Source organism: Pipra filicauda, unplaced genomic scaffold (assembly GCF_003945595.2).
Source record: "Pipra filicauda isolate LSUMZ 115617 unplaced genomic scaffold, ASM394559v2 scaffold294_size920599_pilon, whole genome shotgun sequence".
Taxonomy (NCBI): domain Eukaryota; kingdom Metazoa; phylum Chordata; class Aves; order Passeriformes; family Pipridae; genus Pipra; species Pipra filicauda.
In genome coordinates this window covers 501,257-525,394 of record NW_024104414.1, presented here as the reverse complement: position 1 = coordinate 525,394, position 24,138 = coordinate 501,257, and the positions used below count along the sequence as shown (strand labels likewise).

Here is a 24,138-nt window from a genome sequence, read left to right as displayed (position 1 = left end):
TAGTAGACTAACTCAAAGCTATCAACTGTTTTTAGTAGCTGTTTACTTTTGCTGTGTCCCAGTAATGCTCCTTTCACAGCGATAGTGCCCCTTGTACTCTGAACTGTGGCTTGTCTCCAGGTGATGTCCTTTTAAACTGTCGAATCAGAAGTTACAAACTCTGCTGATGCTGCTCTAATTAAACTGTAATATTTCAGTGGTGGAGTTTCTAAATTGATTTAACTGTCTAAAGAGTGCAATGATGCCTTTTATTTGTTCACTGTAAGATAATTGCACTATAATTTAGGAAAGATGCTTGTTAAAGTAGTTGGATTGTTTTTGTTTTGGGGTCTTTTTGTGTCAAGTAACTTAAAAAATGTAAATGTTCTGTATTGGTCTTTTGGTCTAATTTCTTTGGCCATTTAGACTGATTGCAGGAGACATGGATGAAGGGGATTCAGGCTTTATAAAATTTAAGCAGACTTCAGATGACATTGTCTCGCTTGCACCTTCAACAGCAGACTCCATTTTTCTGGAAGGTATGGAATTTCTGTGCTTTTCAGGATTGTTATGCAACTTCTTACACAGTCCTAAAGCAGCACTGAGATGTTTTTATTCTTGTTGTTGTTAATGATGGTAATGAAGGATATGATGAGAAACAATAATAATTGAAATTAAATGTGCTTTTGGTCTAGATGCATATTCTGTGTCCCTCCGGAGTGAAATAGAAACAGATGCTCATGAGTTTGAGGCAGAGTCTTGGAGTGTTGCAGTGGAACAAGCTTATGCAAATAGACACAAAAATGTTAAAAAAAGGCAAGATGTCATTTATGGTAAGAGTTATTTGTTATTCTTAAAACTTTTTCTAGTTCATAGTGCCACTGTTTTGAAACAAAGCAGAAATCGTTCTTATGGACTCCAATTTTGACTTGTGCCTGAAAACTAAAACCACGTGAAGATTTTCAGGTCTGTTACCTGTCTTAGTGTGCAGAATTTCTTCTGTGAATGCTTTTAAGCAACCCACAGGTTTCAGTGTGCCTCTGTAGGCAGCAAAGCCCTGCTGTACAATTAGGGAGCAGCTCAACAGCCACTGGGAGATGTCGTTAAATAAGTGGGGACAGACAGTCACTGCTGGGTTGGGACATTAACAAGGCAAATTTAAGAGCTTCACGTGAGTGTTGCAAAGACTGTGGTGAAGAAGATGATGGTGGGTTTCAGAGCTCTTATATCTCAGCAGTCATGCACGGCATATAAATGACTTTTTGATTTTATTTTTGTATTTCCCCTTGCCCAGAACTAATGCAGACTGAAATGCACCATGTTAGAACACTGAAAATCATGCTGAAGGTGTACTCCAAAGCCATGAGAGAGGAGCTGCAGTTCCCAAATGTAGTGATCAACAAGCTCTTCCCCTGTGTGGATGAGCTGCTGGAGATGCACGGGCAATTCCTGCTCCAGTTAAAGGAGCGACGGAAGGAATCCTTGGAAGAAGGCAGTGACCGGAATTATATAATCCAGAACATTGGAGACCTCTTGGTAAAACAGGTGTGAATTAAATTCTACCAGTGATGTTGACACTATGAAACTCCTAAAAAGCTAACTGTAAGGGTAAAGTGATGTTATGTAAAGATTGATTTCATCCTGGGTTTAAGATTATCTTCCTAGTGCAATGTGGGAGCATAACTCCCAGGAATATATCATCACAAATAACATTAAATGTTCATTGAATGTTCTTTGGGCATGTGCTTATACGTGTTGTGGGATATGTGACTGCAGATTTTTTGTTTCTCTTTTTCATCTGTTCCAGAAGGAAAGTAACGTATTCCTGGTGTCCATCCCAAACATGGCTCTCCTGCAGTTAATGCCAAACTTCTTGGTTCTAACCTTTAGAAAATGCAGTCAAGATCCATTGAACTCATGAGAGCTTTAGCGCCATTCTTACATGGAGTGGATGCAAAAATTTCTATCATTATATCATGATCCCTTTTTTGCCTTTCAGCTTTTACAGTCCTCAGACTTCTTAAGTGCAGAGGCCCAGAAATCCTTTAAAAAATTCTCATAATTACAATCATTTCATTTTTGGTTACCTTCTGGTATTCCAAGCTCTCACATGTCGAACTGCATAAATCTTATTTCTGGTACAGAAGAAATTGAAATATTGGAGAAATGTCTCAGAAATCAGTCACCATAAAGCATGTTAAAAAACCACTACAACCTGGAGTTTGTAGTGGAGATAAGTTTAGTCTGAGTGACTCATGTCTTTGATTTTTATATTTCCGATTAGTTTTCAGGTGAAAATGGGGAGAGAATGAAAGAAAAATACGGTGTGTTCTGTTGTGGACACAATGAAGCTGTTAGTCACTATAAAGACCTGCTCCAAAGCAATAAGAAATTCCAAAACTTAATAAAGGTAAACAACAACCAGAGGTTTCCCGTTCTGACTATGCAAAATATACTTCACTGCTTTAGGCTTTGTTTTGTACTTGAAGATCTCTTAAATATGAATGAGCAGGGTGGGAGGCATATTCTCATTGTCTGAGGGGTTGTTGGCTTCTTGTATTTTTAGATTGTTTTCATGGCTCTGTCTCTGGCTGCCCTGCTGCGTGGCCATCGTGGTAAATTGGCTTGATAATAAATTAAATCAATGAGAAATGCTGTTGACAAGCTAGTATAGAAAAAGCAGAGACCCTTAGTCAGGTTTTGCTCACGACATCATCCTTATAAACCCAGAAGATTGGCTCCTGGGTTGTTTGTATATCTGCTGCACACTGTAATTGTGCAAGTAGGAGGAAGGACTGAAGAGACATGGTCAAAGTGGAAGCTGTAACTTGAATCTTATGGCTCTGCAGAGGCGTAAATATTCTCATTTTCCTGTCACCAGTAAGTGATACTGTGTGAACTTTCCAGCATAGCTCTACACTTTTAGCTCATCTTAACTAGATGTCTTTAAAGTGAGAGCTCTTTACTTTCAATGAACTAAATAAGTGACCAGAGTTTTAAAATATGTAACCTCAGTCCTTTTAAAGATAGATCTTGGTACTGTGTTCTCCTGCCAGATGTGTGCTGTGTCTGCAGTCACACTAACTTATGCTTTACAGTCCTCCCTGCCTAAACAGGAATGTGTTTCTCTAGGTCAGCCTGCTGGGGAACATACAGTGGTAAAATAGAGACTTAATTTCTTTGTTATTGGCCTAATTTGGCTGTTAGGTGGTTGTGTCTGGATTTAAAAAAATACTTATTCTATGTATATAAGGACTGATCCTTTAAAAAGAGACAATCAGTTAGCAATAGGCAGTCACACAGTTCAGATTTGGAACTTTCCCTGCTTGACTCCACATTTAGTTAACAGTAGTTGAAAAAAATACCTAAAATATTTTCCAGCAATAAAAGCCATTTTTTGAATGTTGTCAGGAATTTTGCCTTAGTAAAAGAGTACGGCTAATTTTGTGGTGCTATGCCTAATGTACAGAAATGATTTGAAACAGAAAACATGTGAATGGAGAGGAAGTTAGAAGAGCAACATGTACAATGGGTGTGATGTGTCTTGTTTTCTAGAAAATTGGGAACTGTCCCATCGTGAGGAGACTCGGTGTCCAGGAGTGCATCCTCCTGGTGACCCAGCGCATCACCAAGTACCCGGTGCTGGTGGAACGGATCATTCAGAACACAGAAGGTAGAGTGTTTTCTAGAAGCCTCACAGTTGTCTGTTGATACCTTTTCTGCCATGTTTTGCATGTTCTTTCCTCACACAAGCAGGGACAGGCTGGTAACTGCTTTCTCACTTCTTTGTTGGCTGAAGATGCTGTTTTAGATGTGGATCCAGAGCAGTCTCACCTCATCAGAGGGTCAAGAGAATTATAGAATCCCAGAATGGTTTGGCTTGGAAGGGACCTTAAAGATCATCATGTTCCACCCCACTGCCATGGGCAGGGACACCTCCCACTATCCCAGGTTGCTCCAAGCCCTCTCCAACATGGCCTTGGACACTTCCAGGGATGGGGCAGTCACAGCTTCTCTGAACAACCTGTCCCAGGGCCTCCCCACCCTCACAGGGAAGAATTTCTTCCTAATACCTAATCTAACTCTGCCCTCTTTCAGCTTAAGACCATTCCCCCTTGTCCTGTCACTCCAGGCCCTTGTAAATAGTCTCCAGCTCTCTTGTGGGCTCCCTTCAGGTGCTCAAAGGCTGCAATTAGGTCACCCCAAAGCCTTTTCTTCTCCAGGTCAAACTGTCCCAATTCTCTCAGCCCCTTCTCATCGGAGGAGGACAGCGTTCAAAGTCTGCAGCCACAAACCCATAGTAGTCAAGCATGTTGGTTTATTAGAGATTATTTTATTTTAATTTATTCTTAAACTTAAGCTCTTAGGAAATACGGTTAGATGTTCAGTATGGAACCTTCATGTTAAAAAAATGTTTGGATGGCTCTTATCTTGCATTCCAAAGTTGGAAATGTGGCTGACTGCTGCTCTTTTCCCTTAGCTGGAACTAGAGATTATGAAGAGCTGACCCAGGCCCTTAGTTTAATTAAGGACACCATCACTCATGTAGATGCCATGGTAAATGAGTGTGAGAAGGGGCAGCGACTTAAGGAGATTATGCACAAAATGGAGGTGAAGTCATCTGGGAAATGCAAGAATGGACTTTTTTTCCGGAAGGATGACATGGGACAGAGGAGGCTTCTCCTGGATGGGATGCTGTACTGGAAAGCTGCATCAGGGAGACTCAAAGGTAAAGGACCAGGAGGGGGAAAATGCAACTGAGAAACAAGATTTATGTTGGGTGGTTTTTTGGTTTTGTTTGGGTTTTTTTTTTAGTAACTGTTTATTACTGATCGATTGGGTATAAAATAAGATGACAATAACCTGCTTGTTTAATAGGATATTGGAGGAAATAGCACTTGTTCTATTCTTGGCTTGTCCAATGGTGCATGATAAGTTCCTTATGCTGTTTGCTTATTATCTGGCTGATCTGCTTCCCAATTCAAGAGGAAGGTCTTCAGGTGGATGACAAAGCTTTGAGTCATTCTGACTTAGTCTCCTGTGGAAAGGCATTATCTGCTTCACACTTTGCAAAACCTGTGTCGTGTGAGCCCCATGACACCTTCGTTCTGCATAATACCTGTTTTGCCAGAAAATCAAAACAGTGGGCCACCAGGGAATATCTGAACAACTTTGTTGCTCAAGTGTTCAAGGAGAAGCTTCAGTGGCACAGAAAATTCAGCCAAGAGTAGGTGGTGCTGTGAACAGCTGCAGTTCCAGAAGAATCTGCTGTTGAGGGAGACACATTCCCTCTGGAGTGCTGGAGTCCATGGGTAGGATGCCTGTGTAGGTGTTTTCAAGCTTTAAATCAGCTCTATTTGTGCTGTGCTGGTTCTGAACAGTGTGAACAGCCCAGGTGAACGGCAGTAGCAGACCCAATACTGCAAATGTTGATGTGCTGTTCCCTGACCCACAGGAAATATAAGTTAAGTGATTTTTTTGAGTCTGGACCACTCTTTCTGCTTTAAAATGTGACTTCTTTTGATTTTTCTTGTCTCTGTTACTGTAGATATTCTGGCAGTTCTGCTAACTGATGTACTGTTGCTCTTACAAGAAAAGGACCAAAAATACACATTTGCATCAGTGGTAGGTATTGTTCTCCTTATTTAATAGATCCACTTAAAGTATTTATGGCAGTGACAGTAACTACAGAAAAAAAACACAATTAGAGATGGTAGATACTTGTTAGAGGTTCAGAAAGAAAATTAGGTTAATAAATCAGCCAGCTATTAAGAATCACTTTTTCTGAGGCAGTTCTGGTCCTTCTTGAATCCCTCCCACTGTCTCCCAGTGCAAACCAGTGTTCCCTCACATCAGCCCATTGTATCCACATGTCCAGTGGTTTTCTCCAGTGATTTCCACACTCAGACCTCTGCTTCTCCTCTTCTTGTGTTGCGACTTCCCCTTTCACTAAATGTTTTAGGCTGAGGTTTTGTACAAGTCATAGACATTACACACACCAGAACTGTGCATTGAAAGTCACTTGTAAATAAGTCCTACCTCTGTTTAATGTGCAGGGAAAGAATCTGTCATTTCCATTAGGGATGTGGTGACCGTGGTCACAGTGCCCTGAGATTTACTGGGGCCAGAGAACTTTCCTGAAACACAGGAAATGCAGATATTACTGCAGCACTCTAGAACATTCAGTGGATTTACTTGCTTTCCCAGGGCATTTCCACAGGTATCATCAGAGCAGTTAATTGTGTACATTTTGTTCTGATCTAGTTCAGTTATGGCTGTAATAGAACCAGCAATGTAATTGTTTTCTTGAATGTATTTTTTTTAAGACATTACCATTAAAGCTGAATTCTAATGGCAAAAGCTATTTTAATGACCTCAAAAAAAGCAACTGCTTTTCAAATTACCCTTCTCCTAATGCACAGAACAGGGTGCTATGTGGTGGATTTTTTTCCCCTCTGGAAACATGCTCTGCAGTTAGAGACTGACCAATTTTTTGCATATTTTTATGTATACAGTTCAATTGAAATTTAATATTACTTCTCCATTAATAAATCAAGCAAGTGAGAGGAGCAAATGGATCTGCTTAGTGATTCTGTTTTTCCAGTGACATCTGCTCATGGCTGGAATTGCAGTGCAGCTGCTCAGGGAAGTTGGAAAAACCTAGTGTTCCTGATGTTACTTCACAGTTCAGTTCCTTACTGTTCTAGATTATTCTGTGAAGGTTCAGGAAGGAACTCTCTAGGCTACATGTGTTGGACCTATGCTGTATGAAGCCTAGATAGGTTTTTAGTAACTTAATATCCCTCTGTAAATGTGTTTTCCCTGCAAAGACTGACAGCTAATCCTGTTGATCCTCGTTATACAATACGCTATCTGTCACCTTGTTTCATTATTCTCAGGGCGTGACACTCTGTAACACCTCTGTGTTAGGGTTTTACTTCTTTTGTGGCTAACTTGCCTACTTCGAACCTCTAACACTTCCTCTTGGTCTCTTCTTTCTCTTCAGGTGTCATTTAGGTTTTTGCTTTCTTTTTCAAATTTTGCATCTGCCTCTTTTTGAGCAAATTTTTTTGAGCCTGTTCTTGACTTCTGGGACCCAATGGGAATCCTCAGGTGTTTAAATTGACACACAGTTTAATGTTCGATCAGGTGTTGACATGCACATTCTTCATTCCACATTTTCATCAATGGTTGATGGTAAAAAAATAACAATGTCAAAAGTGTCATGTGAAAAGGTTGGAGTTATATTGTGATATTGCAGCTCCTAGTGGGTTTGTATAAGTGGGAAGAGGGGGGAGCTAGGAAGCAGAAATCCTAAAGAACATAAATAATGTAGTGCAATAAATGATATTTTACTTTGCAGGACTCTAAACCACCAGTTATCTCATTACAAAAGCTGATTGTGAGAGAGGTGGCTAATGAGGAAAAGGCAATGTTTTTAATTAGTGCTTCCTTAAAAGGACCAGAAATGTATGAAATTCACACCAGCTCCAAAGAGGAGAGGAATTCCTGGATGGCACACATCCGCAGGGCTGTGGAAAGGTAAGTCAGGAGGGCTTAATTTCTTGCTCATCTGTCTTCTTTTTGCAGCACTCAGATGTAAATTCATCTTAAAAATCCATTTGACTCTCCCTCAACTTTCTCTTTAAGACTTTAGTGTGCAATTCTGTTTGTGTTCATTGAGAAGAAGCTACTGATAAAGATGCAATAAAAACCAGTCAAAGACTTTATTCTGCTTTTATCTTTAAAAAAAAAAAAAAGAGACAAGAAATTTGGTTCACAGATGTCAAATGCAAGAGGGCTTTGGATAAAGGAGGAAGAATGACACTCAGGATAAACCAGATCCAAGGCAAAAGGTTGAATCTCAGGTTGAATCCTGAGATGGTTTTAAATTATCTAATGCGCAAATCAAGCATAGATCTGTCTTTCCCTTTGTACAGCTGTCCTGATGAAGAAGGAGGAACATTTCATGAACCTGAAGCAGAGAGGAGGATGGCTGAAGCAAGAGCTGCAAAGTTAAAAGATTTTCAAGGTAATGACTTAGTTATATATTCCATGAGCTGCTTTTCAGCATCGTCTGTGATTTATGACTGTCTAATTCTTTATCACATGATGTGATCAAGTTTCTCCTTGATAAGTCTTTCACAATGGTGTAAGATTATATAGAAATAGTAGCTAAAGAGTCTAATAAGCTTTACTTGCTCCATAGGTTTTCCCCTTAACTGTTAATTATATCTCTGCATTTAATTAATTATATCTCTGATCATAAAATGAGTGATAATCTTCCAAACTGAACACTCTACTCTTACAGGGAGTGTACTCTGACTGGATTTGTTTCTTCCTTTAGAGCGTTTGAACATGAAAGACGACCTGATTCTGCAAAGTCTGACTGAGAAGCAACAGATCTATGCAGAAATGTCTGAAATGAATGGCTTTGAAGACCATTCCCAAGGATCCCGAGCTCGGCTGCTTTTTCGGGGAGATATCTCAGAAAACCTGCAAGGAGAGACGATTTTGAAGTCTGCAGTGACTGAAGGTAGATGGAATGTGAGGCTGTGGAGGCATTCACTCAGGTGCAGGGATGGGAACCAGCAGCAGGTCCTGAAAACCATCCTGTAATAACATAATACTTTTATGTAACATAGTTCAGACTTCCTTGTTCTCACAACTAATCTGCAAGAAAGGTGAAGTGCACTTGTGAATTTAGGTAGAAGACCTGCACAGCTTGGATTGGTTTATTTGTTAAGGATCAACCAATGGAGTCTTGGGATGAGTCTGTTCAGAAAGGGTAACTAGGTGCTCTAATAATACACCAATCCTGAAATGTAATATTATAGGAGGGTTATATATTAAAAATAGCCTATCTAAAGATAGTATATTTAGAAAGAAAATAAGCACAAGCATAATTTCTCTTTTGAAGAGAAAAAAAAAAGAAAACCCAAACATTCAAGGCTTAATAATCTTAACTTGCAGTTAGGTAAGAGCTCATCTGTATACCAAGAGCCTGTCATACAGAGCGAATCTCAAAGAAAAACTCATCTGTACTGCAAGACATCTCTGACTACCTGATCTTTTAATGGACTTGATGGTTTAAATGTTTTTTTAAAACTTGTTAGCGTGACAACTTGTATGGCAGCATAGACATGGCTGTTTACGTGACACGTTCTCCTCTTTCCTAGCTGAAAACCTCCAGGACCTTATCTTCACTCACTTTGGCAGTGGATCCTGTCAGCCTGAGGATGGCTCTGGGTCAGGACTCGCCCGGAGAGCAGAGACCTTTGGAGGACATGACAGTAGTCCCTCAGTTTCAAGTAAAAGTAAGAAAAGAACCATTCAGCATTTTCCTGAGCTCCTTAGCTCTTTAATACCTTCACTGCACAGAGAATGAGAACAAGGAATTGAGGCTCTTATGTAAGGAAGCTTCACCTGGCTCAAAAATGAGGATCAGAGCAAATTTGCAGCATGTTGGATTTTCTTACTCCTGATACCAACACTAGAGAGCAGAGTAGGGCTGTCAGTGTTATGCTAAGAGCATAACCCATACTTTATTGCCTTAACCCATATTTTATAATTTTATAATTCCACACAGAAATTTAATTTTGTTGAAAAAAATGAGCTTGACCTGAAAACCTAGAAAATTTGAATTCAGCTGTCTGCTTTTATTACTGAGTCATGAACACTTTTTTCCCACTTTGTATCTGCACAGTCACTAGAGGTTTGCTGAATCCTTAAATAATATAAATTGTCCTTTAGGCACAGATGATTTATCAGTTAATTAATGAAATGTGAGGAAAGACTAGATACTCTTTATCTCCATTTTTGCTTCATGCATTTATTGAAAAACCAAATGGTCTTTATTTCACTGATTATTAATCTCTAAAATACTTCTGTTGTCTCTGAAATGTTTTGTATGTGTCATAACATAGGTACTTTTTACAACATAGTTTCCATTTTCCTTTACCTCCTTGCACACTCACAGTGGTGCTGCTTTGAATGGAATATTCCTACTAACCAGTATTCCATGTTATGAGTCTGCAATTCTGGGAGCCACAGCCAATTATTTTCATGCAGACATCGTGGCTCCTTGACTGAAAATAGTATAACGTAATTTGAACTTACTGTCCCAATTTATTTTAACCCATTCTCCTCAAGTTTTTAGACTTTTTTGAGCAGTCCACTGTTGTCTGATCTCCCAGCTGGAATCAGCATGGAGAAGCCATGCAGTTGTGTATTGGTTCTGACTTCACACTCACTATGTTTTTCTGCTTACTCTGTTACTCACTGAGTTTTCCCAGGCCCTGTGCTGGTGTGAGCTCCTCATACTCCACTCTTCTTTCAGGTGGTAGGAAGAACAGTGCTGGTGACCAGAGACAGTGGGACTGGAGAGGCCCTGCAGCAAGTTCAGATGTGCAAGTCCATGATCTCCCTTCTGATGCAGAAGAAGGATCTCAAATCGTATGTTGATTTTATGAGTGATTTAAATGCATTTCCTTATGTTCCTCATCATAGTAATGGTGCAGAACAAATCTTGCAAAGTTAAAAGTCCTGATGGCTGGCAGGACTGGACTGGAACAGTTTTGTCTGTCAAATTACTCAGCTCTATTAAGGATGCTTTGTGGGGTAAGTTGGTAGCTTAGCACTTGAGAGACGAGATAAATTGCTTTTCCATTTGCTTGTTTGATGCTGTACCATTAACACTGGCTTTAATCACCATGCTCCTGTTCCAGCCTGGCACCTGGTTTCAGTATTTTTGATGTACGTCCTTCAGTGCATGGGAGGAATCTGTGCTCCAGCAGTACCTGTTCCCTCATAGGATGAACCCTTCCAGCTTATTCTGGCAGCACTGCCAGTGCCCAACATGTGTCTCTATGTCTTTTTTACAGAGTGATGGAATGAGGCTGGATGAGAGCAGTGGTTTTCAGCCTACCATAGAGGCACAGGTAGGTTGCTTCTGCTGTTAAGAAATCTAATGGCAAAAAGCCATGTTATAATAAGAACATGGAAAAACAAACCAAACAAAAACAAACAAACCCGCCAGAAAGTCATTATTTGTAATGTCTATGGATTCCAGCAGATTAACAGCCTGTATCTCTAACACATTATGAATGCAAAGATAAAAGTCCTGACAGAAACCAAAGATGAGTTCTGGGGATGTAAGCACACATTTCAAGGAGCTGGATGACTACTTTTCCTGCATCTTTGGAGCGATTGCATGTTCCCAGCCCTGTGACCAAACTGGCCTCTGAGCCTCCTGTGAGGGCTGTATCTGTGTAGTGATTCAGGGCTGAAGCATGGGAGGAAGTGATTGTTACACAGCTCGGGTGTAGAGAAGATGGTGAAGAGTGATCTGTGGAATCCCAAGGAGAGTTGCTGAGCACTGATTCACATCTGCACAAGAATAATACACTGAAATTCCTTGTGCCTGCGTATTGGCTGCTACTGTGTCTCTGGTAGCCATGCTTCCATTGTGTGTGTTTTTGTACAGATACCATGGGTTATTTTCACTGCTTAAACATTTTTTTAAAGTCTAATATATCCAAACAGCTCTGCTTAAGTGCCTAATGCTTTTTTTCCTCCTTTTCAGCTTGTGCAAAGGATACAAACACTGTTACAGTTGCTCTTCAGCCTTCAGGTAAACCACTGTTTGCTATCCAAGAGATTTGTTAGGCATTAAATATAATAAAATGTATGCAGGTGTGGAGAGGAGCTACCTTGAGAATATCCCCTAAAGCTAGAATGAAGTGCAGTTTAGACCTGAGATTCAAGGAAACCAACACTGTGTCTGGTATTTTGAAGGAAGTGTTAGAGCTGTTGTCTGAAGTAACTGTTTCCTTTTTCCTGCCCACTTAATTATTTTGCTGCTTTGAGCTCCATCTGCTCCATGTGCTCATTTCCTCTTTAAATTATTGATATCCATGTGTGTATATATTAGTTGTTTTTGCTGCAGCCTTGTAATCAGCAATATTTTGCCTGATTTGATTTGGGGTAACAATTCTAGGTGCAAGAAACATTCACTTTGACACACATAAGCATAATTTATTTGCTTGGCCGTCTTCAATATTGTGTCAGTCACCATGGGCTGTACAAGCTGGAGTTTAGATCTGCTCTGGAAGACAAAAGACTCAGTGATCTAACCTGGTAGATGCTGTTGTCTTCTGCTGAGCTGTGCATGTTTTTTGAACCCCTCCAGGCAGTGATATCTCAGCAGGACAGTTACATTGAGGTGCAGAGAGCCACCGCCACCATGGCAGACCGGGAGAAGCAATACCGGCTGCAGTCCACCCGAGGGAATCTGCTGCTGGAGCAGGAGAAACAGAGGAACTTGGAAAAGCAGAGGGAAGAACTGATGAATGTCCAGAAGCTTCAGAACCAGCTGAAGCTGGAGCAGCAGCGCCTGGAGCGGGAAAGGAGTCGGCAGCAGAGGGAGTTTGAAATCAGGGAAGCTCGACTGCAGGAGCGCGAGGAGGAGGCTCGGCAGAAGTTGGAGAAGGTGAATCAGGACAGGGAAGAACTGGACAGGCAGCAAGAAGCCTATCAGCACAACCTGGAGAGGCTGAGGGAAGCCCAGAGAGCAGTCGAGAAAGAGAAAGAGCGTCTGGATCAGCTGAGGAAGCTGAAGAAGCAGAACACAGTGTCAGGCACGTTCTCCCCAGAAATGGGCCAGGTGAGGAATTTGTTTTCTTGGAGGGTTATTTCTGTTAACCCACTTGCTTCTGAATAAAGGTCGCACTTGTTACAGCACTAACCCATTTTTGCATTTTACTGGGCTCCTTGAACCGCCACCTGAAATAGCTGGTGGTGGCTGCTGTCAGAGAGTTCAGAGCTTGGCAGTTCCCCAGAGTCTGTGAAATTCCACAATTATCAGAAAATCTCTGGTAATGAGAATATATTTTTTTTTTTAAGATAGAAATGGAGAATAAGTTATTTTTGATTGTGACTGACAGAGGATTTTTTAAATACAGCAGCTGCCCTATTGCAGGCAAGTGATTGCAGGAGCTGTGCAACATCTATAGCATTTTGTACAGTTGATTTCTAAAAGCATTTCAAGTGTTTCATAATGGGAACTTCGAAGTCTGATTAAATTGGTTCTTTGATACCATCTGAAGGTCCTGCTTTCCATCCTATCATCACTCAGTGCAGTCTGCTCTTGCATTCCTTTCCTACGTGCAGTATTAAGCAGTTTGAAGCTGCTGAGGTTGTTTTCAGTGCCCAAGGACTTACACTCTTGCTCTTCCTTCTGTTTCCCAGCAAGCTTCAGGCTTCATCTTATCTATTCTCCTTTTCACTAGGAAGTGCTTCATGTTCTCAGGGCTGAGGGCGGTCTCTCCTTGTTGTCCTGGAGAGGGTGAAAGCCCCTATTTGACTTAAAATGCCTTTTTCCTCACACAGAGCCAGATGCTGAGTCATTCCATCAGCTTCAACGGGGAAGGAATAGAACCCTCTCTGCCTATGCTGAAATCCTCTGTGAGAGTGAGCGTGGCTGGGCTGGATTACCTGGAGCGGCCGGACTTGGTCCGCAGGGACAGCACCACCCTGGAGAACCGGCCCGTTCTGGCCCTCAAGAATGAAGTGCCAATACATCTCTTGAGTGCAACCAACCAGATCCAGAAACCAGCTGCAGTCCAGCAGCAGATCCCTACCAAGCTGGCCACCTTTACAAAAGGAAGCAAGGAGAAAGGTGGGAAGAACAAAGCATCTCAGAGGACAGACAGTTCAGGTATGTGTGTATTTAAATCCAGTTAAATGCATTTCTATTCTCTAACAGCATCACAAGGAGACAGAACACTGCATGTGGAACCCAGAAATTAATATGCTACAAGTTATTAGTGTGCTTGCTGCAGTTAAAATCTCTTAACCTCTTAAAATCCTTATGTTAGGACTTATATGTCAGTGCTATTTAAGTTAGAAATACAGCCCAAAGGGATAATGTTGAAAATGGAATTGTGTATTCCAGCATGACAGAATGATGGTGAGAGGTGGTACACCTTGGATGTAAAATCTCCTTGTCTAACTGTAGTGTTAAAGGGAAACAGCAAAACCAAAGAAAAGCTGTTGTGCACAAGTGGGATGTTTTGAGGCTGGCTTAGCCTTTCCTTACTATCTGTCCAGAGTTGTAGTGACATTGAATGCAGTGCCTTTCTTAGCACCAGTCAGTCATTAAATACAGATCTCCAGGCCAGAATTGGGATGCTGCGTGTGTTGTAGAGTTGGAAAGGGCTAATTTTGTCACAAACAGAAGCAAGTAAAAATACAGTCACCCTGTCCTGGTGTAATTTCTGCTGCTGACTGCTGGGTACTGGAGTAGTGGTCTTTGCCAATGACAGAGGCAGTAAAAACCGCTTTGTCTCTACCACTTAAAATAGCCTCATTGCCAGCTTAGGGGAATGGCCTGTAATTTTAAGTTATAAAATTATCTTTTTAGTATTGTGTAGGATTCAGACTTGGCAAGTCTGACCATCACTTGGGCCTGCACTGCTACAGCAGACTTGGGGCCAAAGCTGTCAGGGAGGGGAGGGGTAATTGCTTTGGCACATTGTAGAAACATCTATTTCTACATGCCTGAAGTTTAGTGCAGTTGCAAACTTCATTATGATTCTGCATGTAAATGAAGCCTAATATCCTCTTACCCTGCATGGTAAATAAAGCTCCAATACCACATCTCCCCAAGCTTATTTTTAATAGCTTTTACGTAATGGTCTCTGCAGTGGAAATGTACTTAATGGTGTTTTTCTGTAATTTATATGAAAGGTATAAACCACAAATACATTGGTCTGTATTCTCTTGTGAGCATTAGTGGGCTGCACGCTGGTTATGCCCATGTGTAGATCTCAGAATAAAATGGAACAAAACTTTCTGTACCAGAGGCAAAGTGCTGTGTATTGAATTTGGGTTTTGTGACGTGTAAGGAATGCGTACTGAGAGAGGGAGAGAAGTTCTTTGGATCCAGAATAACCATTTCATGAATTGCTTTTATTGTTGAATTAAGAAACTGAGAGTCTGTAACAGCAGAATCAATGTGCTATGCTGCTGAGCAGCTGTGAGACAGATGGAGAGCAGAGACAAAAGTTCATCGCAGCTCTGTGTGTTAGAAGTAGTACAAATGGCCATTTGCTATTTGAATGCTACAAAGATTTTTTTCTCTCTGCTGTGCTTGATAATACTGAGGTTTAAATCTGAGGTTGTCAGGGGCTGCTAGTAACTGAATTAGAAGGTCTCAAGGAAGAGGAGAGAGAAAGTATTCATGGTTTAAACAGCTGAAGTGAAAATTTAACTTGCAACAGCAGGACCAGCTCTTTGTGTTATTACAGTTTCCTTGGGTGTATAAGGTGTCAGTACAGTGGGCCCCAGCATGAAACAGTGAGGTTTGTGAGGTACTGCTCACCTCAAATACTAATTTATAAAATATTTTCTTCAGCATCTGTTGATCAGAAGCAGCTGCTTCCCCCCAGGCTTGTTGCACGAGAGGAGGGTGTCCTAAGAGGCAGACGGTCAGCAAGCCCAGTCCTCCCGAGCAGCCAGACCACTGCATTCCAGCCAGGTATGTCTTAACCAACCTGCCTGGCTGTGGGAATGCCTCGGGCTCTCTGTGCAATGTCATGACTGTGTCTTCTTCCATTTTTTTCCTCTAGAATTGTATGGCCCCACAGATGCTCAGCCAGAAGCACTTTCACCTGCCTCAGCGAACCTATTCAAGCCCAATAACATTCAGGTTCAGACCCTGGTGACCTCTCAGCCAAGTCTGTTGAATGTGCAAGATGATACCAGCAAAGAAGATGTAATTTTCTTCTAATTGTTTCCATTTAAAGATGAATCTCCTGACACACTGTTTCAAGAACTCAGGCCCCAGTGTGCACCGTGATGGAGACCCGACATGGATGTCTTCTCGTCCTTGCCCAGTTACTACTAGCAAGGACCAGACCAGGATTAACTGTCCTACTTTCCTGGCTTTTCTGCCAGCAGCTCAGAATGAGGGCACAGTAGTAACAATTTGCTTTCAAATTCTCCAAACATGGAAATGTATTGACACATGGCATGGATATATCAATTCAGAGCATGGTAAAAAATACTGCCATTTATTGCAATGTGCTCTTTTTGGAGAATGTACACTCTTTGTGGGCACCATCTTGTGAATTGTTATCAGTGATGTTGAACTGATAACGTCACACAGGTTTTTATGTAAAAAGTTTTAGTAGTAGGCCCCAGAATGGCTGCATATTTTGAAATCTGTTTTCCCAGATCCAGGTCCAGGTCCAGGTCAGTACTGGGTTGTTGGTAATTAGGTGACAGTGAGCCAGTCTCCTTCCAGCCAGGTGTGCCAGGCACTGTGAGCCCAGTGGGACCAGCCTAGTGGCCAGGTACAGGGAAAGAGAAGGTAAGGTGAGCTTCTGACAGCGTCTTCAAGGCAGGAGGAGGAGGAGGGTTGGACATGTGAGGATTCACAGCAGTGATGAAGAGTTGGACTGAATGCATATTTCACTGGCTACCAGCATGGGCTGGGATCTATCTCTGTGTTGATGAGAGCAGTGCAGGTACCCAGGCAATACTTATGGCTTGGTTCAGAATGAGCTTAGAGACTTGGATTTTGCTTTTAGCTGAAGACGTGTCTAAGAAGCTTTTGAATGCAGTAATTTATTGTCTTGTTTAATCCTGTTTTCTGCATCTTTTGTTTGTCTGTTAATTTGTGGGGACTTTACTCCCAGTACCAGAAGATATCAAAGCTGCTGTTACTGCAGACTTCTCTGCAGCATTGTGTTAGGAATGAAGGGAATAAGAACTGTTTGGTTTTAAAATTTAAAAAATAATAATAATAATAAAAAAATACTCTTAGCTAAACCTGTGTTTAGCTGCTTTTAGCTAAACCAGCTTTGATACCTCTTGTTAAATGGGTCAGTTCTTGATCATGCGATGGTGATGACAGTAAATGTTCTGCTGAAAAGGCATTATTTTCCTTTGTAGTGATTTGCACAGTTGTTCTGTGTTGTATTTTTCACTCTGTATCTCAGATCCTTTTTACACACCTCACCCAGGGATGTGCATTCTGGCATATGCTGAATGTGGCTGGTCAGATTTATGATGCACGGGAGAGATTGTTTAGGAGTATCGTTACAGAATTAAAGAAATCAGTATCTCAGAGCTTAAAAACTTGGATTAATACCTTTCTGAGCATGATTGATAATAATTATTTTTATATCTTTCACTCTGATTTAAAGTGATTTTTAGCAGCAGTGGATGGAAGGCCTGGTCAGTTCTCCATCCATGGCAATTGATCCAATGGAATTTGCCAGTCTCAAATCATTGAGCTGTCTCTGGTTAGGCCCTGTGTGATGTTAGTAATGTCTTTAAGGCTGTAACTTCACTTTGCTTGAGAGTTTAAAAATTATTGCAGTAGTTACAGTGCAAGAAACATTATAAATTTTCAGCAGAAAACATAGAGTTTATTTTCAAGTGGTAATAATTTGGGTTATTGTCTTCAAATGAGAAATTGAAAAACCTAAATTCACTGGTCAGGGGAAAAGATAAGCCACAAAATAGTGAATTGGTCTTAGGGACAAGCACTCCTGCTGGAACACTTGTTGGATTTAAGGGTCTTTTTCTTTGCTGTGTGATACTGGTACAAACCTGAGGCAATGGCACTGAGTTCAGTGAGAGGAAACTCGGAACCACGTGGCTCATTACCACACTGCGGATGCTCCCCCAGCTTCCAACAAAGCAGTGCTGTGAAACTGGACACACTTTGCTGTGAAGGACTGCTTGGTAAATCAGCAGCACTGCAAAATTTAGACATGGTGATTTTTGTGTTGTTGTGATACAGTGTTGGTTAGAACATAATTCTACCCTATATTCAGTTTTGTGTTTCTAAAAGTTAGATTGGAATGGAGGGGAATTCTTAAAATCAGCATAACTTCTGATCAAGCCAGCAGTGTGAGATCCAACAGTCCAGTCACCTCTGCTTCCCTGTGATTTCTCCTGGAAGCACACAGGGAAGCAGCAGGAATGCACTGTATGTTCTTCCCTTCGTGCTGTGGTTTGGGCCACTCCTAGTGAAAACTCGGTGCCCCCTTTGCCTTAAATTACCAGGTTTTTAGGAGTTTTAGCCTAAAGCTAAGTTGCATCAGTGGAATAAACCACCTCAGCTAAAAAGGATGTCAGTTTGGGTGTTTGGAAACAATTTTTGGAAACATTTCTTTAGTTTAATTTTGTGCCTGTCCTAAAGTATGGCTGGAGCAGCTCATTGTCTGCTTTCTACTTCTGTGCAATGGATGAATTTGAATGTAGAACAGTGACATCTGGAAAGTAAAGTCTGCAGTGAGGTCTCATTTCTTTTAATGTTTTAACTTAAACATAATTATATTAATACTCATTGTCAGCAGTACTTTGAATAAGTTTTGGCTGTTAATAAATGGACCCAGGCCCATGACAGGCCAGGCCGTTTTTCAACCCCAAAAGCCCCTTGGAATATGGGTCTTCAATGTGTAATAGGGAAATGACCTTAAAAGTAATTTTCTGACTTCAGTCCACATGTCTGGCTGCAGTTGGCTTTATGAAACCTGTTTTCACCCAGAATTGAGACAGTATCTTCTCTCACTTGGGTGTGGATCATGGGTATTGGTGTGGCTTCCTGCTCGGGACTGGACCCAGCTTAGAGAAGGTTCTGGAATTAGCAGGTGTTGTGATACCTCATTGCTAGTGCAGGGTTACCCTACCAGAGCATAGGCAGGTGATTCGTGGAAGGCTGAGGGAAGCAAGTGAATTATTTTATTTACATAAATATGATTTTCTTTAAATAAATAAAGAGCCTCTTCACTTGTGCAAAACTGAATCTGTGAAATTGTTATCAAACCACTCCAGCTGAGTAACTTGTTTTGGACTCTTTGCTCAGATCTTGGTCCTAGAAAAATAACTCTTCTAGGCAAATTAGTTCGCAAAATACTGCTGTGTCCTGGGCTAAGTAACCTGCTATTGATTCTGAGTCACATCCTTTCCATTGGACTTTTCAATCACTTCAGATAAAAGTTTTCTTTTAAGTGATTTCTGAGGATTAGACAGTTCAAAATTCTGTGCCTCCCAGGTGCCTTTTGGCTTCTCCCTGAGCTGGGGTGTGGAGGAAATGCCAGCATGAGCTTTGAATTGCCACCGTGTTTGCTTGGTGTCACAGCCTTAAAATTAGCAGCATGTTTGTCCTTTAATATTGTGCTGTTGCAGAGTAGAGGCTGTTTCTGTGGTTCTGATTTCAATTTGGATGCTGGTGTAAAGGAGGCTTCCTCTTTCTCTTCCCACCTGGAATGTGGTCATCCTTGTGTTCCAGGCTGAGGATCCCTCCGTGGTCACTAGTGCTGAGCACAGCTGCCCTGTGTGTGTTGTGAAAGCTTCCCTAGTTTTTAACTGTGCTGTCTGTGGATTGTAGCTGTGGCCTGTCCCACAAATTGAGATCACTCATCATCCCCCAGCATGAGGCAGAAGAATTGGTATTCCTAGAGATGCTTGCTCATCCAGGTACTTGCATTCCTGCACAGGTAGGAGCCATTTCTAAATAATTTGCAGGCAGTTTTGTCTTGCTCAGTAATAGTCAGATGATCCTGCATACATGGAGCTTGGTGTTTGTCATTTGCATTTATGATGAAAGCTGAAGCTTAAACTAGGAAAGGGTTAAAAATCCGTATTTTGTTTCTCTTCTAACTCTGCAGAATGGGAGCTATGGCTCCCTGGTGCTGCTCAGTGGAGTCCCTGTGTGTTGTGCCCCTGTGCAAGGGAATTTGGAGATTTTGTTGTCTTCCCCAGCAGTTCTCACATCTACAAGGAAACAAATCTTGATGCCAGGTTACACATGTGCTGTAGGTAAAGCCAAGCCTCTCCCCTGCTCTGAGACCAGACTCAACATCTCCGTAACCACTGGCAACTTCATCACTCACCATCAGCATGTTCCTTCTTCAGACAGCATTTGCGTGAGCTCTGATTCATAACATTTGTGCCATGTTTATAAATCAGTTTTTTATATTTTTGTACTGAGAGCAATTGGAGCACTTTAGAAAAGTTTATTTCAAATTCCATTTCTGTTTGTGCCCGGAAGGAAATCTCTCACAGATGGAGATCCTGTTGGCATAGCTGTGTGCATCTCACTCAGAGCTGTGAACTCTCTTGATGCTCTTTAGTCTTAGGTCTGGTTTCTAGGCCCACCTTGCACTGTAAAGATTTAATAAATAATCATGGTCCATGGTTAAATTGACCATTTTGTTGGGGAAGAGTTTGGTTTATTTTTTTTGTTAGGGTGTAAACATTGTAAATATTTCCTTTACTGTTGATACTGCAGTAGCAACATCTTTGTAGTCTATTTTATTTGTAAAGTTGATGGTTAAATGTTAATATTCTGTTGAATTGTGCACTCTTGATTAATTGTAAACTTGATCTTAGCACACCAAATGATGATTTTTACAATGATTGCAATGTTTCTCCACTGAAGGATTTCAAAGCTGCAATAGGACTGAAACCAACTTCTAGCAATAAAAAAAGAACATTTAAAAGCTGTCTGCCTTTATATAATTATTTATTATTTTCTATTTGAACTGAAGATCAAAGCAGCTGCCACTTCTCACGTGCTTCTCATTTTCTGCCCTGGACAGAAATAATGTGCCATATGAGCAAAACCGATGATTTTCCAAAGAAGAGGACGGAGCACGAGAGGTGTTCAGTGGAGGATAACAATAGCTGCAGCCCTTGGCAGAGAGGTGAACACCTGAGGGAAAGATCAGCTGCTCCCAAGCATCTGAACTCACTGGTGAGAGGGTGAACTCAGTTGAGTTGCTTACATTAGTGTGGAGGTGCTTTGCATGGTGCCAGCCTGAGACATGCCTGGCTCTGTCCCAGGCAGTATCGGTTCCCCCTTGGAACAAGTATAATAAAAATAGAAACTTTCTCCCTGGTGCCTGTGCCAATTTGGCAGCCCTACCTGCCAGCACCATCCCACAGCCTCTGGCTGGTGCTGTGCTTCCTGGTGAAATCCCCACTCGTGGCACACTGGCAAGGGAACCCAAGAGCTGTAACCTGGAATCATTTCTGGAGATGAGAACAGATGCAGAACTGGGGAGAGTGGGAGAACTGGGATGTGGTTTGGTGCTCTCAAGGAAGAGGGAGAATTTTATCATCAAAATCCTGCGGTGCAGCCAGTGTTGAGGAGAAATCTGAACCAGGGTTGGTGCCGGTGCCAGTCGGGCTGTCTGCCCATCCCTGCCTTTGGGGCTTATCGGAGCAGCTTTGGGGGACCTGGAGTCTCTCTGTACAGGATGAGTCAGCACTTGTCAGTCTCTGAAGTCCATGTGACATCTGCGTTGCAGCACAAACTGGAACTCAACTGGAAAAATATCAGTTTTTCTACTTTTCCAGCATATGTCAATAATCAAACACTTCTAGGCAGACCAGTGTTTAAAACTTGGTCTTCATGGGAACTAACAGACTGATGTGTGACAGAATAATGTCTTACAGTCTGTGTGTCTGTCTGTGTGTGTGTAGAAGCTTTTGCTTGTGCTTCCTTCAGGAGAATATTCCTTCTATCTGCCCCATTGAGCTCCCAGGAGCTGAGCTGTGGTGCAGTCACTGCCTCTGTGCTTCCAGACCTCGTGTCTGTGTCACCAGAGCAAGGCCGGTGACTCCATGTCCATCTCTAAATACTTTTCAGCAGCAAGAAATGGAATCAAAGTGATTTTGTGGGGGGCAGCAGAGAGGGACAGTATAGCAGAGAAGTTACAAGGAGCTGCACTGTGTTCTGCAAATTCATGTGTCAGACCTGTAGGAATTGTTTGTAGAAAGACAGAAGAGCCTGGATCAGGGAGATGCAGGGTTCAGGGAGATCCAGGGTCAACACAGCCCAGAGGGTTCCCTGCAGCACAGATTCCCATTGGGAACTGCCCAGCTGCAGCAGCCCAGAGCTCAGTAGAGGCAAGTTTAAATCCTGGGCAACATTTGCATCTGTTAGAAACTTGGTGCCGCTGCAGCCATCGGTGTTCAAAGATGTGTGGGTGTTGCTGTGCTCAGTTTTTGCCACAACAGCCAGGCAGACATTCCTTGGGGATTGCAAACACCTTGCCTTGCAGTGGCAATGATAAGGCTGTCGCTGCTCTGTGAGCTCAGGGAGGGCGTGATCTCGGGGAGGGTGTGAGCTCAGGATGGGTGGCTGGTGATGCCTTTAGAGCTGTGCTCATACCATTATTGCAGCAGCTCCGCCCTGCCTTGTCTCTCTCTGAAATCTGCAGCTAATTAACCCGAAACCCAAACCGCATTCTTTCTCTGTATGAATCATTCCGGGACCATCGGCAATGACCAGCTTTATGCTAAACCTTCCTCTTTCATGTGGGTGAGACGAGGCTGATGGTTCCCATACTGCATCTGAGACTCATCAGCAAACCAGATGCTTGAGGACAAACATGCTCAGAGGGGATTGGCTCCATAGTGTGCTCTGACAGTGGGAATGTACTGTTTGCTACCTTTCCCTTTCCTCACCCCTGTGATTCAAATCCGGTTTAATTTCTCATCCCAGCGATGGGGCCAGCTCAAGGCTCAGCAGATGAGGGATGTGGGGCCTGTCCTACACTCTTTGGCTTTTATCCTCTGCCAGATCCTATGGGCCCAGAAGCAGCAAATCCTCTCAGAGCTGGAAGTGCTGGAGCGTGCGACACACGGTCCCTGGCTCTGGGACTGTCACGTGCACTGGAGGCTCAAACAGCTCAGGGATCAGTTTGTTGTGGGGCTCCTTGACTTTGGACAAGGGCCCGGAGTGACAGGACAAGGGAGAATGGCTTCTGCCTGACAGAGAGCAGGGTTAGATTGGATATGGGAAAGAAATTCTTCCCTGTGAGGGTGGGGAGGCCCTGGCACAGGTTGCCCAGAGAAGCTGTGGCTACCCCATCCCTGGCATTGTCCAAGGCCAGGTTGGACAGGGCTTGGAGCAACCTGGGCTCATGGAAGGCATCCCTGCCCACAGCAGGGGGTGAGACTGGATGGGCTTTATGGCCCTTCCCAACCCAAACCATTCCATGATTCCATGTGCACAGGAGCAAATGTGCCTCTCCCACGTCAGAGCAGCAGTTGATGTCATTTCACTGTGAGGGGCACAGTGTGTTGCTAGACCTGAAGCCATCTCAGATCACTGCATGTGATAAGCAGATTTGCCAGGGAATTTCAGACAGTTAGGTGTGCAGTGTCTGTTTTCCCTCCTAGAACATTGGACAAAAAACACACTGTGTGTAGTTAGAGCTTTGTTTTGCTGGGCTACCATGAATTGTCATTGTAACAGTTCCTTGCTAGATGTGTGGTGGGTGCGCTGCAGAACATTGGAATGTCCCATCTTAGCCAGAAAGTGGAATTTTTAAGTTACTGCTGAGCTGGGAAGGGAGAAAAGCCGTGTGTTGCCTCGGTGCTCTGGCAGCAGGAGCTGCTGAGCAGAACGCCCCTAAGCAGCAGTAGAATTCTCTTAAAATCAACCCTAACTGTCTTGCCTTGTGGCCAGGAGGGAGGTGGGTCAGTCTGATCCCCTATTTCTCTGGCTGTGCTGGCTTGTAGGCTTTGTGTGAGAATAGGACCATCCCTTGAGACAGCAATGTCACACTTGGATTGTTTTGGCTTTGAGCCTAGTGAAGCCCATGTGTGTTGCCTCTTCCAGATGTGACTGTGGGCTGGGGTTTAGCTCCTGCAGCTGGAGGGGTGCAGCTACAAATGGGGGAGCTGGGCTAGGAGGAGATGCCTAAGTCTGAGCTATGTTGAGATTCTAAACTCTGTTCATTCAGGAGGATTTCTGCCCCAGCAACCAAATTCACCTCCAGCTCAGTTGGCCTGAATCCTCTGGCCCCGGCACTGAAGCAGCAAGTGGATCAATGCATGGAAATGTCAAACTGGGAAAACAGGTCTGTTGGGATGACTTGACTCCAGCAGACCCAAGCACGAGTAAAGCTGTCTGGTTTTCCCCAGGGTGCTCCCTGCTGGGCTGGGAGCTGGTTCCTGCCAGCAGGAGGTGGAGCTGAGGGATGGCACAGGGCTGTCTGCCAGGTGAAGGAGGATGAGGTTTTGTTGCCAGCAGCAGGGAGCCACCGGTGCAGCTGAGCCCCGATGTGCTTGTAGTGCTGGTTTTCCCTGAGAGGCAGTTGGACTGAAACGAGGAAACAATGCCCAGCC

At 42.7% G+C, this 24,138-nt stretch overlaps 1 protein-coding gene across 3 annotated transcripts in view; it reads left to right on the top strand.

Moving 5' to 3' along the window:
- The window catches only part of ARHGEF18 (Rho/Rac guanine nucleotide exchange factor 18), a 31,572-nt gene extending 11,072 nt beyond the window's left edge, over nt 1-20,500 (top strand). For all 3 annotated transcript variants that reach the window (XM_027715475.2, XM_027715474.2, XM_039383010.1), the window contains 18 exons: nt 406-518; nt 675-812; nt 1,274-1,524; nt 2,264-2,389; nt 3,535-3,652; nt 4,460-4,708; nt 5,528-5,604; nt 7,343-7,521; nt 7,920-8,011; nt 8,327-8,515; nt 9,159-9,296; nt 10,319-10,434; nt 10,863-10,919; nt 11,564-11,611; nt 12,170-12,643; nt 13,369-13,696; nt 15,395-15,517; nt 15,609-20,500. In XM_027715475.2, coding sequence (XP_027571276.1) covers nt 406-518; nt 675-812; nt 1,274-1,524; nt 2,264-2,389; nt 3,535-3,652; nt 4,460-4,708; nt 5,528-5,604; nt 7,343-7,521; nt 7,920-8,011; nt 8,327-8,515; nt 9,159-9,296; nt 10,319-10,434; nt 10,863-10,919; nt 11,564-11,611; nt 12,170-12,643; nt 13,369-13,696; nt 15,395-15,517; nt 15,609-15,769 — 2,977 coding nt within the window. In that variant the 3' untranslated portion in view covers nt 15,770-20,500. The remainder of the gene's footprint in view (nt 1-405; nt 519-674; nt 813-1,273; nt 1,525-2,263; nt 2,390-3,534; nt 3,653-4,459; nt 4,709-5,527; nt 5,605-7,342; nt 7,522-7,919; nt 8,012-8,326; nt 8,516-9,158; nt 9,297-10,318; nt 10,435-10,862; nt 10,920-11,563; nt 11,612-12,169; nt 12,644-13,368; nt 13,697-15,394; nt 15,518-15,608) is intronic.
- The last annotated feature ends 3,638 nt before the right edge of the window (nt 20,501-24,138 follow it).